The following is a 16,832-nucleotide window of genomic DNA, read 5'->3' as shown; positions in this document are numbered from 1 at the left end:
TGGAATTGGTTCCCTTAAAACTTTCTGAACCCTTCTTTAAAAGTCTTCTTGTGCCCGCGGGTATTTCCGTGAAGCCCACTGCCTTACGCAGCAATGAAGTAAATGAGCTGTTATTTAAACCAGGGGGTGCACAGCTGAAAATGTCCAGCAGGTGGCGCTGCAATCCAGTCCTTCTTGGGTAAAGGATGCTTTGCAGATTGCTCGGTATTGACAAATCTGATCTTAGTTTAAGGAGCTAAGTAAACAGGTTTCTCTTCTGTCTGCTAGATTTTTGGAGGAACAGGGACACTGAGAGAAGACAAAGAAAGAGCTATGTGGTCGGGTGACCAGAGGTTGGATGCTTCAGAAAGAGAAATGATGTGACTTACTCTGAGAACTTAGGGAATATCAGCATCGTGAAAGTTACCATTGATTGCACATCCGTTGATACAACATTCGCTCATGCTTCCTTCCAATCAGCACGATTTTCAGTTCCCAGCATGGTCACAGAGCTTAGCCTTCAGACTCCCAGGCAGTTCTGTTTGACCAAACTTAACTGAGCACACAGACCGTGGGAGCATCCATCACCCTGGAAAACCGAGAATTTTCCTGGGCACAGAGGCCACTTTGGAGAACCCAGTTGTTTTCCGAACCCAGATGCAGAGAAGTGGTAGGTCACCACCTTAGAGGATGCCTGCCAAGTCAGATGCACAAAGAGCCGAGTGTGAGGAGGCGAGGAGGGGGCAGCAGACCCGGCCTTGCTCCACATGCCTCAGCTCACAGCGGTCTCTGTGGGTCCCCCTCAGTGTGTCTGTCACATGCCACCCCCCATTCTTTATGATGGGGACCAGGCAGCCCTTGGAGACTCAAAGGCTGAGAGTGAACTGTCTAGCTCCTCTCACATTTAGGCTGTGGTCTCACGTCCCCATTGCAGGGAGATGTAAGGTCTGATCCAGAGCGGAAGCAGTAGCATAAATGTAGGGGCTGCAGGCTCCACGTAACCAGGACTCACACTTCACCGGCCTTACCCCCGCCCCATGTCCCCAAGTAGAGCATCCAGGAGCCACAGCGTCCTCTATCCTCCCAATGAGCCATGGATGAGGTCTCCACCCAGAACCCCTCTTTCCAGAGCCAAGGCTCTGACATGCAGGGCATGTGGGTTTTTACTTAACAAATACCTGCATGGTTTCCTACTCTCAACCCAGGAAGATATTTCAAAAATGAGATAGAAAATGAGTTGGGAGAGGTAGGGCAGCTTCCACTGAGGACAATCTTCCTTTGTTCTGTCTGACTCGTCACCATCAGACAGTTACGCATCACTCCAGGGTAAGGACCACGCCCAGCGGGTCTTCTGAGCCCCCTGGTTAGGCCCTTAGCTCCCAGGGGAGAGAAGCACACAGGTGCTAAGATGGAGGGGGCTTCGTAGAGAGTGTGGCCCACGGACTGCTGGGTGCCACGCAGGGCCATACCCACTCGATGGCCAGTGTCCACCCTGATGACCCAGCAGTTACCCATGGAGTCCACGGCACTCGTGCCTTTGGTTTCTGCACTGCGTGACTCTGCTTCTACTAGGACACTGAACATTCATTTTCTTTGTCTCAAGTTGAAATTTCTCAAAAAGAGAGTATAATGATTGGTTTAGCAAGTCACCGTTAGGAGTCAGTTCCCCTGCTGGGCAGAAGGCCTGGCCAGGTTCCCTCCAGGCCAGTGGCCGCCTCTGTGTCAGGTGCCCCACCTGGTGCAACCCCAACCTGGCTGAGGGGGTGACGGCCCAGCTCAGCGGGGTGGAGGGTGCTCTGTGCTGCAGGAGCCTGAGACAGATGCCACCTGTGCTTGACCGCGGAGAGGGCAGCATGACCGCGGGCCCTGCCTGGCCTGCTCCCCAGAATGCAGGACACAGAACAAGAGAGTCTTTTGGCAAGTGGGACTCTGGGGGCAGCTGGCCCTGGCTCGCTGGTGACTCTGGCAGAAGTGACAGAGGTTCCATGCCCATTTGGGGTCAGATCGGGACGCTATCCCTGCATTTGAAGGAACAGCACTGCTTTTATCCTTAAGACAAAAGCTACCCCGACTCAGTGCTGACTGCCTGACTTAATGGTTTCCAGGATGGTACTTTCATCCAAGAACCTGGAGGTGCCACCTTGGGCAGAGAAGCGTGAGTACGCAGGTAAGAGATGGAAACGAGGCCTTTTAAGTCACTACTTGGAAGAAAACTCCATTATTCTGATGACTACCTCTCCCCACTCCACCCCCACCCCCCAAATAAAAAACAACTAGAGCTGCAGCAGCTGCAGGTGAGCCTGGCCTTCACTTTTTTTTTTTTTTTTAAGTTTTTAGTTAATTAATTTATTTGGCTGCATTGGGTCTTCATTGTGGTGCGCGGGCTTCTCACTGCCGTGGCTCCTCTTGTTGTGGAGCACGGGCTCTAGGTGCGCATGCTTCAGTAGTTGTGGCACTCGGGCTTAGCTGCTGCTCGGCATGTGGGATCTTCCCGGACCAGGGATCAAACCCGTGTCCCCTGCATTGGCAGGAGGATTCTTAACCACTGCACCACGAGGGAAGTCCCTGGTCTTCACTTTCTAAATCAGCGTTTCCTGCTCTCTGGCCTGGAACAATTATGTGACACCTTAACTCTGAGGATAGTAAGAACATCAGTTGGGTGAGTTCATAAAACCCCTGCAGTTTTCTCGAATTCAATGAAATCTATGTTGACCATGCCCAAGATTTTCAAGTTCAAAGAGCCTGAAAGAGCTTCACGATGTAAGACTTTGCTGTTTCCACTATTTATGAGCTTTTTACAAAGGTCAACAAAGCACCGTGGAACTGGAATAAATATGCACCGAGGTTAACATTTAGACTCTAGAGCTGGCGCTCCGCCCTGTGCTGTCACGGCCGGGCACGCAGGACAGTCTGTTCTCTGTTTTACGGCAGGTGTTCTTTGCCATGTATTTCTTACTAGAGAGAGAGTTCGGCTGCTGTGTGTCTGAAAAGGGGCCTTGTGAGTTTAGTGCTGAATTTTCTTTTTTAGTGTCTGCCTTTTCAAAGATACGGTTTTGCTGACCATCTCGATTGCCACAGAGATCTTCACAATATAACATTTTGGGAAAGAGTGTTTTGAAAAATCACAGTTGTGTCATATCAACAAAAAGGTGCAGTGACAGAATGCTGAACGTGGGCTGCAAGTCCTGAATCCGTCTAGTGCCCGGCACGCAGCAGGTGCTCACTAAACGCGGAGAGTGAGTGGACAAATGAATGGATGGATAAAGCTATTTTTTGTTTGTTTGTTTTTTCCTCCCCTGCCTCCGATGGTCCTCTCAAACAGGGGTATCTTACAGGCATAGTGACCTGGAAGGAAAGTTACAGTGCTCTTCCTTCCCCATCTTCCTGTGTGGGATGTCTTCCGTCTACAGTTGTGACAGCATCACCAAAACCCTGAAAGACAATGGAATCTGTGAATGTGCCTTTCTTTAAAAAAAACAAAAGTATGACTCAATATACAAAAAAGATAACTTTGGCAGAATTTCCAAAAAGTTCCTTTTTTACTGTATTAAGAACATTTAATTTGAAGTCTAACCTCTGGACGGATTTGTAAGTGCACAAACAGGCACCATGTTGATCTCTAGGGCTCATTCATCTTGCATAGCTGAAACCTTATACCCACTGAATTGCATCCTCCCATCCCCCCCACCCCCACACCTCCCCAGCCCCTGGCAACCACCAGTCTACTCTGTCTATGAGTGTGACTACTTAGATGCCTCACTTAAGTGGAATCACGCAGTGTTTGCCCTTCTGTGCTGGCTTCTTTCCCTTGCACAGTGTCCTCAAGGTTCATCCTTTTGTTGTACATGATAGGATTGCCTTCTTTTCTACGGCTGAATAATATTCTGTTATACATATATACCACATTTTCTTTATCCATTCATCTGTCAGTGAACATTTAACATCTCAAAAAATTAAAAGTAGAACTACCATATGATCCAGCAATCCCACTTCTGGGTATTTACCCAAAAGAACTGAAATCAGGATCTTGAAGAGATATTTCCACTCACATGTTCACTGCAGCATTACTCCAAGAGCCAAGATGTGGAAACAATTCAAAAAGTATTTTAATTACCATTTGGCATTTTTAAGTACAGACTTCACAAAGTCGTTTTTTTCATACTTCAGAGAAAAACATGAACTTCTTGTTCAATAAAGAGAAAGAGTGGCACAGCATTTGTAAGCAGACATCTGACAGAGGAAAAAGAGAATTGAAGTCACTGCAGCCCATCATATGAAAGGAAATTTTCAAGAACACTTGAAGATCTAAAAGAGGCACCCTAAGCAGGGCCAGCCCACCCCACGTGTCAGCACAGGGAGTGAGTTTTGAGACCCTGTGTCTCCCAGCCACAACATGCCAGGGTAGAAGGGTCTGGAACCAGGGATGAGGAGGGTGGGTTATCAAATGTACCTGCCAGAGCTCTGTTTACACATCTACCTTTATTATGACACTAACTTCAATAAAAATGATTTACTTCGTATTTTAGTCTTTTGCATCTATTCCACTCTAACAATGTGTGTCAATTTCCACACCATGGTGAGAATTTCAAACTGATCTTGAAGCTTTGCCACTAATGATGTTGAGATATGTCATTTTTTTTTTTTTAACCTGTGTTGAGTGGCTTCTCTTGTTGTGGAGCACGGGCTCTAGGCGTGGGCTTCAGTAGTTGTGGCTCATGGGCTCTAGCGCTCAGGCTCAGTAGTTGTGGCTCACGGGCTCAACAGTTGTGGCACATGGGCTTAGTCGCTCCGAGGGATGTGGGATCTTCCCGGCCCAGGGATCGAACTCAAGTCCCCTGCATTGGCAGGTGGATTCTTAACCACTGTGCCACGAGGGAAGTCCCTGTCATCTTTTATAAGGTGACAAATTTTCGGGACTCACCTGTAATCTGGTGACATGTCTTCTGGGTTTATATCATCTCTCTTGGCTGCAAGAATACTATTACTCATTTCTCAATTATATTTTTAAAATATCCAAATATTTAAGGATTATATTTACTAATTAATCAAGAAAAAACTTTTTAATGTTTAAGCCTACTCCTGCACTCCCCATCTTGGACTGATTATTTAAAAAGAATCCAAATGCTGAGTCTAATGAAAAGCATACACCACTTGTTGCAAATTACTTCAGATTTAAAATAGAGTATGAAACATAATAGAAACGTTTGCTCTCCAGAAATTATACCCCTTTACCAATAACTCACAGTAGATTTCTGCCAAAACAATTCTCTAAATACATGTACTATTTTGTGGTTGTGGTCCACGATTTGTTACATCTTCATCTATTTCTAAGCCAGTGCAGTTAGGTGATAAGGGTTTTTTTCCATTTTCCTTTTTTTTTTTTTTGACTGACTCTCCAGTTACCTTTTGATTTCTTATTTGAGAAGCAAAGCATGCACTTGGGGATTTTTAAAAATTCATGATTTGTTTACATTTCATTGGCAGCTCGAGGCTATTTTCTCAGCTTGTTTTTTAAGTGAGAGGAAAAACAAAAACAAAAACACCAACAAAACCTATCTTGTTTCAGAACACAAACAGTTTTAAAACCCCCAGATAAGCAAAGGGAAATTGAAACGGTCTAATGTTCCAACAAATATCAAGAAATCTGTGTGTTTTGAACGATAACAACCGGTCCAAAGCTGGAGAAGTAGATGGACGGAGGCGCGAGGTGAGTGAGACCTGCGACACAATTCTCTGCTTTTACAGAGAACTATAAATACAGATCTGCAAACCCAGACTGAAGTGTTCAGTTTCTTCTTTGGGAAAAGCAAAATAACCAAATGAACAGGGAAATGTCCAGTTGTGTGACAGAAATTTCTGCTCACGTTGAGATATTTGCCACCTTTGGTGCCCGCAGGAAGGTTTCAGAAGGCTGCCTGGCCCACAGCGTCGTTTTCCGTCTAAGTTACGTCTGTACACTGCCTCTCCTGGGCCCGTTTGCTCCTAGGTCTTACCTCTGACTGTGAAACAAGAGCCACGTCAAAAACCTTCAGGCAGCAACATAGGTAGGGTTTTCCTCTCACACCATTGCACGGGCACTCAGCCACCCCGAGACTGTTTCTCAGAGAGATTTCTTCACGTGCATGTTAGGTGCCCGGGGCTCCTGCAGCAAACCAGGCAGCTGACGGACAACAGAAACGTGCTGCCTCCTGGTTCTGGAGGCTGAAAGGCGGAAATCAAGGCGTCACGGCCTCGGCAGGGACATGGTCCCTCCCAAGGCTCTGTGGAGCCTCCTTCCCTGCCCCTTCCAGCTTCCGGGCTCGCAGCTGCAGCCCTCCAGTCTCTGCCTCTGTCTTCCCACGGCCTCTCCCCGTGTGTACCCGTGTGGCCTCCTCTCACAGGGAACCAGTTAATGGATTTAGGGCACCTCGTCAATTCAGCAAGACCTCATCTTCATTAATTACACCTGCAAAAACCGTATTTCCAAATAAGGCCCTGCTCTGAGAGTCCAGGCGGACAGGAATCTGGGGGGACCCTACCCAGGCCAGTGAGCTAGTATCTCACAGTCATGCACTGTGCGCACAGCACACACACTGGCCCCTGCAGCGCCCCGCCCTCAAGGAAGCCGCAGCTGCCCTCATACCCGACGGCTCCCCGAGGCCACTCCTCCTGGTCTCCATCCACTGAGTTAGCCCGACAGACACCCCGCGACCCAGTGTGCAGAGCAGTTTCTGACACTACCGGTACCTCCAGGAGGAAGAAGAGGACTAGAAAGAGGAAGAAAAGTAGGCGAAAACCGGAAAAGGAATACCTAGTGGGGAGGAGGTGCCGAGGCAAGGGGAGGACAAAGCAAGCCCGGCTGTTGGGCTCACAGCGGCCGCACGTGTCCAGGCGGTGAGACCTGTTCACCCCCCGCGTCCTGCGCGCACCCGGGCGCCCAGAGGGCAGGTGGGACGGCGGCAGAGGTGGCGTTCTTACTCAGCTGGGAGGTTTGTTAGCGGGGCGCACGGCGCGTCCCCCACCCGCACCCCCACGTGTGTCGGGAGCAGGTCCGGGCGCTCCTCCTGGAAGACGAGGCTCTCACCACCTGCTGTCTAGAATCCAGTGAACGTGCAGCACGCCAGTCCCTCCCCAGGGCTAAGGCCACCAGGCAGGCCATCACAACGAGGGGGCAACCACGGCTGGACACCAAGGCTGGACACCGCGGCACGCGCCCAGCCAATGGGCACCAGGAGAGCAGATTGTGACGGGATGTTTGGGCCTAATCGGAGAAGCTAATTACCTTGAAATCAGTGATGTTCACGGTTCAGGGCTCCTCTCCCACAGGCCCCTTCTAAATAAGTACCCACTTTTGTGCCCAATTTTTATTCACAGCTCTGTGTTTGTTTCAGCCCAGGCTGGGCTGACGAGGGAGGACAGAGCTGCCCAGATCCACCGGGCAAGATGTTCAACAACCAGCCCCCTGCACCACCCCACAGCCTCCCCCGCCACCGGGCCTGGATCCCAGCCGCTGCTGGAATCCCCATTTGGACGACACGTGGGCTTCATTCCAGAGGCTTCTGCCGTCTCCTCCCAATTTACGTTGTGCTGTCAATTTTAAAAAATCCATTAAGCTTTTCACTGTACTTAATGTTACAGAAAATAAAATGGGAGAAGCCACGTGCACCCGCAGTTCTGCTGTTACTTTCACTTGGCCTCTTGATTATCTGCGAGAACTATCTCAGCCTGTGGAAATCCCTGGAAGTCTTAGGAAACAGGGCGTCTCCCTGTGGGCTCCCAGAGGTTCTCGGGCAGCCGGCGGGGCTGGGACCTGAGCCCCAAGACTCCCAAAGCTCCCAGGCTCCCGGGTTGAGGGCCGCCGATAGGATCCCAGTTTGTTTGCCCCCTGCGTGTGGTGGTGCTCTCAGGAGAGGCCGTTCGGGAGAAGTGGGGAGATGTCTGTCCACGTGGGGGGTGATGGGTGGGGGAGATGAGCGTGGGTGGTCTCTTCCCTCAGCTACACATCCTGGGGGACCCGTTGCGGAGACGCTCAGGGAAGGCTCTGCTTCCTCAGGAGCTGTGAGCCCAGTGAGGATTCGGAGCCGGTGGGAGCGCGGGGAAGGGGGCGCCACGTGTGGCTGGGCTCCGGGCACCCGTGAGGAGCGGGCCGACGGCCAGACCGGGTGGACTTGCTGTTCCGTGGGCAGGTGCTGCTGCAGGGCTGGGGGAGGAGCCATTCTCCTGCCTGCCCCCCAGGCCAGCAGCCGCCTGGCTCCTGTGCCCCCAATGTCAGAGGGGACATGGCTGTCCCGGTGCTGGGCAGGGCTTTGCCAAGGGATTCTGCAGGCAGGGCCATCGATACAGCACCAGGTGTTGGAGCTGAGGAAGAGCCAGGTTGTGCAGCGGGGCGGGGCGGGGTGGCTGCCTGCAACTCCTGGACAGTGTAAAGCCCTAAGTCACCCCATTGGGGACACTGAGAGGTAACGGGGGTACCACGAGGTGGGTGTTTATAGCATCAAGCAGACTGCAGAACTGTGCCACTATAGCATATACAGAGAGAAAGGAAGTGCGTCCTTGGTTTGCCATCATGGTCTGCTAAGACCCGGGATATAAGGCCGGCAGTAACAGGAACTTCGTTTTCAGTTTGGTGGTTAAAGAATGTCCTCAGTGCAACAAAAGACAACAAGTTTCCAATTGAAGCTTCTATTGTACATACGGGGTTCCCTTGCTAAATGCTGCCAGGAACCCCGAACAAAGTTTTCTTTTTAACGCGCCTGTTTCCCATTGCACGAACAAGGTAACCAAAGCACTGGGTTCAAAGGCGTCATCTGCTCGTGGGTGATTTTGCAAGTTTTCAAACTGTAAACCGTTGCTGTCACTCACAGTTCAAGTGCCACTATTCACCGTGGTTCTAAAAAAGAGGAGCGGGAATCGGAACTTGGTTTTACAGATGTGAGGAACATATCCTTAAATTACCCCAAGATGGACTTTCTGCTAAATGTTGAAGTGTTCCCGTTTTCCAGGTCTGTTGACAGTTTCTAGGAGACAGCCGAAACCCATTTGCATTTAGCACCTGCACTTAAGGAGCACCATAGTTACACTTCATGTTCTCCAAGGAAGAGACACATGCATTAGTTTCACGTGGCTATTGTAACCGACACAGACTTAGTGCCTTAAAACAGCAGCAATTCATTCTCTCACAGGTCTTTTGATCAGAAGTCTAAAATCAAGGTGTCAACAGGGCTGGCTCCTCTGGGAGCTTCAGGGGAGAATCCACATCCTTGCCTCTTCCAGCTTCTAGAGGCCACCTTGACCTGTGAGCCCTTCCTCCTTCTTTGAGTGCAACCCACCAGCACCTGGTTCCACCATGAGGTCTCCTTTTCTGACTCTGACCATCTTGCCTCTTTTACAAGGATTCTTGTGACTGCATCAGGCCCTAGGATAGTTCAGGATGACCTCCCATTTCAAGATCCTCCTAAGGGGAGGATCACCCCTTTTTCCATGGCGAGTGTCACATCCCAGGGTCCAGAGTAAGGATGTGGACATCTTTGTGTGTGTGTTGGGGGGGGTCATTATTTAGCCTCCCACCATGTGTGAGGTATTAGTGGAAAAGTCTCCTGGGAAATGAACAAGCTCAGATCAAAGACCCATCTCGAAAGCCCAACACTGCAGTGTCCGGAGGACAGCGTGGGGGCCGTGTTCCTGCCCGGGGAGTCCAGCTTGGCCACAGGCCTCTTCCTTTTCACTTTGCTCACGTCAGTGGAGAAACCAGAGGAAGTGGCTGTGGCAGGAGTGATCTGTTTCCAAAGTTTCCTGTGGACCAGATGTGGACCCTGCAGAAGGGAACCCTACTGGATCATGTTGAGAGAGAATCTACCCAGAGAACCACCTGGAAGAGGAGCTCCTAGAACAAGGGCAGAGGATGGGGTGTGCGCACCACAGGGAGTGTCAGACAACCAAGGAAATCGTGGGGCAGAGACCCCAGCCCCGGGGGAGTTGTCTCTGAAGATGAAGCATCTCTTGAGGAAAGAAATCAGCATCTGAAATAAGCCCAATGTCAAAGGACAACCGTCGTCATCCACTAAGGCCTCTTCCTCCAGAGGCCACCATATACGGGTGAAAGTCACCCTGTGGAGTTGTGCCGTGCACAACCTGAGGCACGATTTCTTACCTCTCTTCCACGATGGGAAGAAATAAGAAACCAATAAGTGAAGACAATTTGGGAAAGTCACAAATATGTGGAAGTTAAACAACACACTTCTTATTGGTCACAGAGGAAATCATAAGAGAGTTATGTTCACTTGGAGATGAACTGAAACAAACCCATAACATGCCAAAACGTAAAGCAGTGACTGGAGAGAAATGTATTGCTGTAGATGCCTATATTAAAAAGGAAAAAAGTTCTCCAATCAACAACCTAATCTTCTACTTTTCTAGGAAAAGTAAACAAAACCCAAGGCAAGCAGAAGAAGGGAGACAATTAGAGATTAGAGGATAAATAAATGAAATAAAGAACAGAATAACAACAGAGAAAGTCAACAAAACCAAAAGCTGGTTCTTTGGAAAGACCGGTAAAATCAACAACCTTTAGCTAGACTGACCAAGATAAAGCAAGAGAGATGATGTAAGCTATTAAAATCATGAAAAAAAAGAGGGGACATCACTACCAACTCCACAGAAATAAAAAGGACAGTAAGGAAATCCTATGAACAACTGTATGCCAACCAATTAGACATCCTAAATCAAATGGATGAACTCCTAGCTAGGCAGGAACCACTGAAAATGACTGTAGAAGAAACAGAAGATCTGAATATACCTATAACAGATAAAGAGATTGAATTAGCAATTTTAAAACTTCCCACAAAGAAAAGCCCAAGTTGGCTTCACTGGTGATTTCAACCACATGATACAAGAAAAGTGAACATCAGTCCTGCATAGCTCTTCCAAAGAAACAGAAGATGAGGAAATACTTCCCATATCTTTCTGTGAAGCCAGTATCACCCTGACACCAAAACCAGGCCAAGATGACAAGAATCTTGTGTTGTGGTATCTTAACACAAGAATCCTCAAAATGCTGGCCAAGCAAATCTAGCAATATGTGAAAAGAATTATACACCATGACCAAGTGGCATCTAACCCAGCAAGGTTGTGAGTACAGTGCATAAGATGCTTCAGAGCCTTTACATGTATATTATATATTTCTATAAATATTTACATATTTATAGCCTTAAATACTTGTATCTTTTTAAAAAGAAGAAAGTGAAAAATCAGTGAGTTAAGTTTCAAAGTTAAGAAGTTAGGAAAAATTAACTATAGTTCAATTAAAAAAAAAAAAGATGTTAGGAAAAGAACAACAGAACTCCAAAAAATCTAAAAAGGGAGATAATAAACAAAAGACCGTATATTGCCAGCTAGAAAATGAAGCTATAAGAAGGCTGATCAAGCCAAACATGGTCCTTTAAAGCTTCTGGTAGATTCCTCAAAGAAAAAGAAGAGCAGTTATGAATAATGTTATAAATGAAAAAGAGGACAAGACTAGATGGAGGAGCTATTAGAAACTATAATAATATACTACATGTGACAAGAAAAAATAGAAAGCCCAAATAATCCTGTAAGTATTACAGAAAAGTAGGAGTAATTAAAAATCTTCCCACAGAGAATACCAGATCCAAAAAATTCTGCCAACTTTTCAAGAAACAGATCATTCCAAACTTATCCAAACGCTTCCAGAAGAAACTCTTCCAAATCTTCTATGAGGCCAGTATAATTTTGATACCAACACGAGATAAAAACAGTACATAAAAGGGAAATTAGAGCCTTATTTTACTCATGAATATAGATGAAGACTTCTAATAAAATATTAACGGAATCTAACTGCATATTAAAAAAAGATAACATGCTATGATCAAGTTGGATTCATAGGAATTCAAAGGTTCTTTAATATTTTCATGTCTATACATTTGATTTACTACATCAAGAGATCAAGTGATCGTCATATCAATAGATGCAGAAAAAAAGCATATGATAAAATTCAACATCCATTCATAAAGACACCTTAACTTGATAAAGAATATCTATAAAAAACTTACAACATAAATCATAATAAATGGGAAACATAGAATTATTTCTTGTAAAGCTAGAAACGACAAAATCTAGAAACAACAGGATTTATATGCTGAAAATATAGAATCTGTACACTGCAAACTAAAAATGTGATGAAAGAAATCAAAGAATTCCAAATAAATGGTGAAATATATTGTGTGCATGGATTGGAAGACTCAAAATAGTAAAGGTGTCAAATCTTCTCGAAACAATCCACAAATTTAACGCAGTTCGGAGCAAGATCCCAGCAGGATTAGTTTGTGGATATAAAGACAACCTAATTTTAAATTTTATATGGAAAGGCAAAAGAATTAGAACAGTCAAGACAATTCTGGAAAAGAAGCAGAAAGTTGGAGGAATCACTCCAATCTTCCCTATTTTATGACTTTCTATAAAGACAACAGTAATCACAGCAGTGTATATTGGCAAAGGAATAAGCACACAGATCAATGGAAGAGAATAGTCTAGACCTAGACCCACAAAAATATGGCCACGTGAATTTCTGACAATGGCAAACAAGTAGCTCAATGGAACCAGGACAATCTTTTTCGAAAATGGTGTTAGAACAATTGGACGCCCATATGCAGAAAAGGGATCCCATCCTTCCGCTTTATTCAAAAACTAACTGAAAGGCTGCCATCAGCTGCTAGGAGAACGAAAAGACAAGTTCCTCACTGGGAGAAAATACACACCACGTATCCATTAAAGGACTTTTATCCAGAGTACATGAAGAACCCTCAACTTCAACAGTCAGAAAACTCAGTTAAGAATTGGGAAAAGACTTGAGCAGACACTTTATTAAACACATGAAAAGATGTTCACACCATCAGATGTTAAGGACATACAAACTAAGGCTACAGTGTGTTGTCTACAAGCCTAGCAGGCCCCTTCGCAACAATGTTGTCTCAGGTTGTAAATTCCAAGAGGGCAGGGACTTGCTCCCTGTTACAATGGCTGGAATAAAAGAATACTCACAACAGCAAATCCCAGTGAGATGCAGAGCCCCTATAACTCTCAACACTGCTGGTGGAGATGTGAGATGGTACAGCCACTTTGGAGGACAATTTGGCAATCGCTTATAAAGTTAAGCAATCCCATTCCTAGGTATGAAATTCCTAGAGAAATAAAAACGTATGTTCACACAAAAACCTGGGCATGACTAGTCATAGCAGGTCTATTTACATTCACTCCGAACTGGAAACAACTCAAATCTTCTTCAACAGGTGGATGGCTGAATAGTGATACATTCATACAATGGAATCCGACAATAAGAAAAGAAATTCCTGATACATGAACTACTTGCATGAATCTCAAAAGCATTATGTTGCGTGAAAGAAGCTAGTCTCAAAAATATGTGGTTCCTGGGACCTCCCTGGTGGCGCTGTGGTTAAGAATCCAATGCAGGGGACACGGGTTCAAGCCCTGGTCTGGGAAGATCCCACATGCCGTGGAGCAACTAAGCCCGTGCGCCACAACTACCGAGCCTGCGCTCTAGAGCCTGTGAGCCATAGCTACTCAGCCTGTGTGCTGCAACTACTGAAGCCCACTCGCCTAGAGCCCGTGCTCTGAAACGAGAGAAGCCACTGCAATGAGAAGCCTGCATACTGCAACAAAGAGTAATCCCCACCCGCTGCAACTAGAGGAATCCCGTGTGCAGCAACAAAGACCCAACACAGCCAAATAAATTAATTAATTAAAAAAAATTGTATGGTTCCACTTCTATGACAGTCTCGAGAGGACAAGACTCAGTGATTACCAGGGGATGTGGTGGAGGGGGAGGGCAGCATGAGGGGGTCTTTTGGATGGTGGAATTACTCTGTATATACCGTTACATGCCTACACCTGTGTGAAAATTCATAGAATGGTACACATGCTCGCACAAAAGTCAGTTCCACTGTATGTTGGTTTAAAAATCAAATAGCAGAAGCTAAGATCAGTTAGAACTTGCACAGGTTATTCCCATGTACTTTCAATGATCAGTATCAGCAAGGCCCTCATTAAAGTAGAATTCCTTAAAGCTCCCAATACCAGTTACCCATTTTCTTCAGTTATACAAATAAAATATTCCATTTAGTCACTGGAAAAAATTAATGTAGGAGTAAGACACAGATGCCTACTACTACCACTACTTCTAAACAACACTGACAGGAGGTTCAAAAAATATTAAAGATAGAAGGATTGGAAGGGAGGAAATCGAACCATCATTATCTGCAAGTAGGCGGAAGGACGCTAAGAAATACAGGACGAGGTTGCAACCCCCCACTCCCCAGCGCAGATGTTCTGGTCCCAGGCTGACCTCAGCCAAGAAGGGAGGAGATTTGTAAATGAACGCTGGAGCTCTCCCATTAGACGGGATGAGACTCTTTACTACTTAGAAAATAGGCTATTGTTTAGCACCGAAAGTGACTAACCTGTGAGAATTGCCAAAACCATCAGGAGCCAGGAGCATTGAAAACACTCTATGCTATAGAAAAAATACCCAGAAATCTGCTTCCTGATTGCTCTGAACTAGACAAGCTCTTTCATTACGCTGATGATCTCATCTGTTCCCTCTCTGACACGAGGGATGCAGTCTTGGGGCCAGGACCTGCTCTGGTCCTTCCCCGCCCTGGTTCCCTTCAAAGCATCCACCATCCACTCCTGCTGAGAGAAGCAGGAAACGCAGGCAACTTCCCAACTCAAAGTAAATGAGATCAGTACCTTCCCTGCTTTCTTGGAATTTACAGTCTAAGACAACTGTGATGTGAGGGGCAGATGAGGCTCAGGGACAAATGAGCAGAAATTCCCTATGAAAAGTGCAGTCTATGAAAGCAAAAGGATAAGTGCACTTGGCACATGGAGCAAGTGGATAAGGGAAAATTATGTGATAGAAGGAGAAGACCTTGACAGTGAGAGTGGAAAGAGAGCCAGGGACGCTGGTGGAAGCTGCCTGCTTCTGAGGGAATTAGGTGAGTTAATTGGTCCGCAGGAAGAAAGGCAACGTTTTCCCCCTTTGGCCAGAGTTATTTGATTATTTGCATTGACTGGCACTTGTTGTACGAGATTTTCTTCCTGAGCAATCCTGTACCTTGGCAAGCATGTAAAATATAGTTTCTGTAACTTAAGAAAAAACATTGCTAGTATATGTTAGTCGCAATCAGAACAGCCACAATCTGTACTTTATAGAGAATTCGTGTTCTGATTTCACAGAAGCAATTATGCTTCAACAGAAGGCTCACTTTTATTATCACTTGAAATTTTCCTTTATTAAAAATCATGCATTTTAGTGGGGACTCAAGCAGACGTCTGTACACCCGTGTTCATGGCAGCGTTATTCTCAATAGCCGAAAGGTGGACTCAATCCCGGTGTCTGTGCACAGATGGATGGAGGAGCAAAACGTGGTCTTTCCAAACAAGAGAGTATATGATTCACCGTGAAAAGGCAGGAAATTCTGACAGAGGCCACAACATGGAGGAACCTTGAGGATATGATTCTCAGTGAAGTAAGACTGACACAAAAGGACGGATGCTGTAGGATTCCATGTATGGGGGACCTGGAATAGTCAAGCTCATAGGGACAGAGGGTAGAGCAGTGGCTGCCAGGGACTGGGAGCAGGGGTGATTGTTGAGTGGGGACAGAGTTTCAGTTTAGGAAGAAAAAAATCTCTGGAGATGGATGGTGGTATTATTTGCACAACAAAGTGGATGTACTCAATGCCACTGAGCTATACAGCTTAAAAACAGTTAAAATGGTAAATTTTATGTTATATATATTTTACCACAATAAAAAAGTATGTTTTCCAATGGGGAATTATATACCTTTCGGTATATTTATCCATTCCCATACTGAAGGACATCTTGGTTGCTTCTACGTGCTGGCAATCGTGACTAAAGCTGCTGGGAACACCCACGTGCAGGTATTTGTGTGGATGCAAATCCCCTGGGTAAATGCCAAGGAGTGCACTGCTGGATCATGTGGTCAGAATATGTCTCCTTTTCTAAGAAACTGACAAACCGTCTTGCAAAGTGGATGGAACCATTTTGCATCCCCACCAGCAGTGAACGAGAGTTCCTATTACTCCACATGCTCACCAGTATTGGGTTTTGTCAGTGTTTTGGATTTTGGCCATTCTACTAGATGTGTAGAGACAGCTCATTGTTGTTTTCATCTGCAGTCCCCTGAGGACACATAACGTTGAGTGCATTTTCAGTAGGGATTGTGAGCACATGCTTAGAACACATGCATGGCATGAAAACTCAAAAGATGTATTGAAAGTATTTAATTTTATTTTGGATATTTCATGAGAAGCAATGGAATACTCATCACGGGGAGAGCTAAATTTGTTAGACTTCCATGCAGTTAACTTATGGCTGAGGGTTATTTTTATGCTGATTTAGTTGAGGGGGGGGGGACCACCACTCTTTCAGTGCTTTGGGGGCCTCTCAAGGTCTTAGCTGGCCCTCTCAAGCCTCACGTACATCCTTCCAGCCCTTCCTCTCCCCAAAGGCTGCCTCCAGTCCCACATCAATGGAGCTGAGTTATTTTTTGGACAAGGAAGCCGACTGCCATGCCCTGGGATGCGCTGCCTGCCGGGCCATCCTGTCCCCTCCTGCACGGGCCCTTCCCCAGGCCCTCCATCTGCACCTCCATGTCTTTACTGTGGAGCCCCGAATCCACCTTCATTCCTGGTGGCCCCAGCTCAGCCCTCAAGACTCACCTCCAGGACCACCTGCCGCTGTCTGAACACCTGGAGGGGGGCGGTTTACAAACCTTGTTCTCCCACTCACTGGGGACAGCAGTGTCTCTTCATCTT

At 46.4% G+C, this 16,832-nt stretch overlaps 1 protein-coding gene across 1 annotated transcript in view; it reads left to right on the top strand.

The window, feature by feature from the left end:
• Window positions 1-16,832, top strand: part of DIPK1C (divergent protein kinase domain 1C) — a 43,307-nt gene that overhangs the window by 2,964 nt on the left and 23,511 nt on the right. Inside the window, exon 4 of the mRNA XM_057698220.1 lies at window positions 2,085-2,146. Coding sequence (XP_057554203.1) covers window positions 2,085-2,146 — 62 coding nt within the window. The remainder of the gene's footprint in view (window positions 1-2,084; window positions 2,147-16,832) is intronic.

The sequence above is a fragment of the Hippopotamus amphibius genome, chromosome 11 (assembly GCF_030028045.1).
Source record: "Hippopotamus amphibius kiboko isolate mHipAmp2 chromosome 11, mHipAmp2.hap2, whole genome shotgun sequence".
Lineage (NCBI taxonomy): Eukaryota > Metazoa > Chordata > Mammalia > Artiodactyla > Hippopotamidae > Hippopotamus > Hippopotamus amphibius.
The sequence above is the reverse complement of the archived record's forward strand: the minus strand, read 5'-3'. Positions and strand labels throughout refer to the sequence as shown.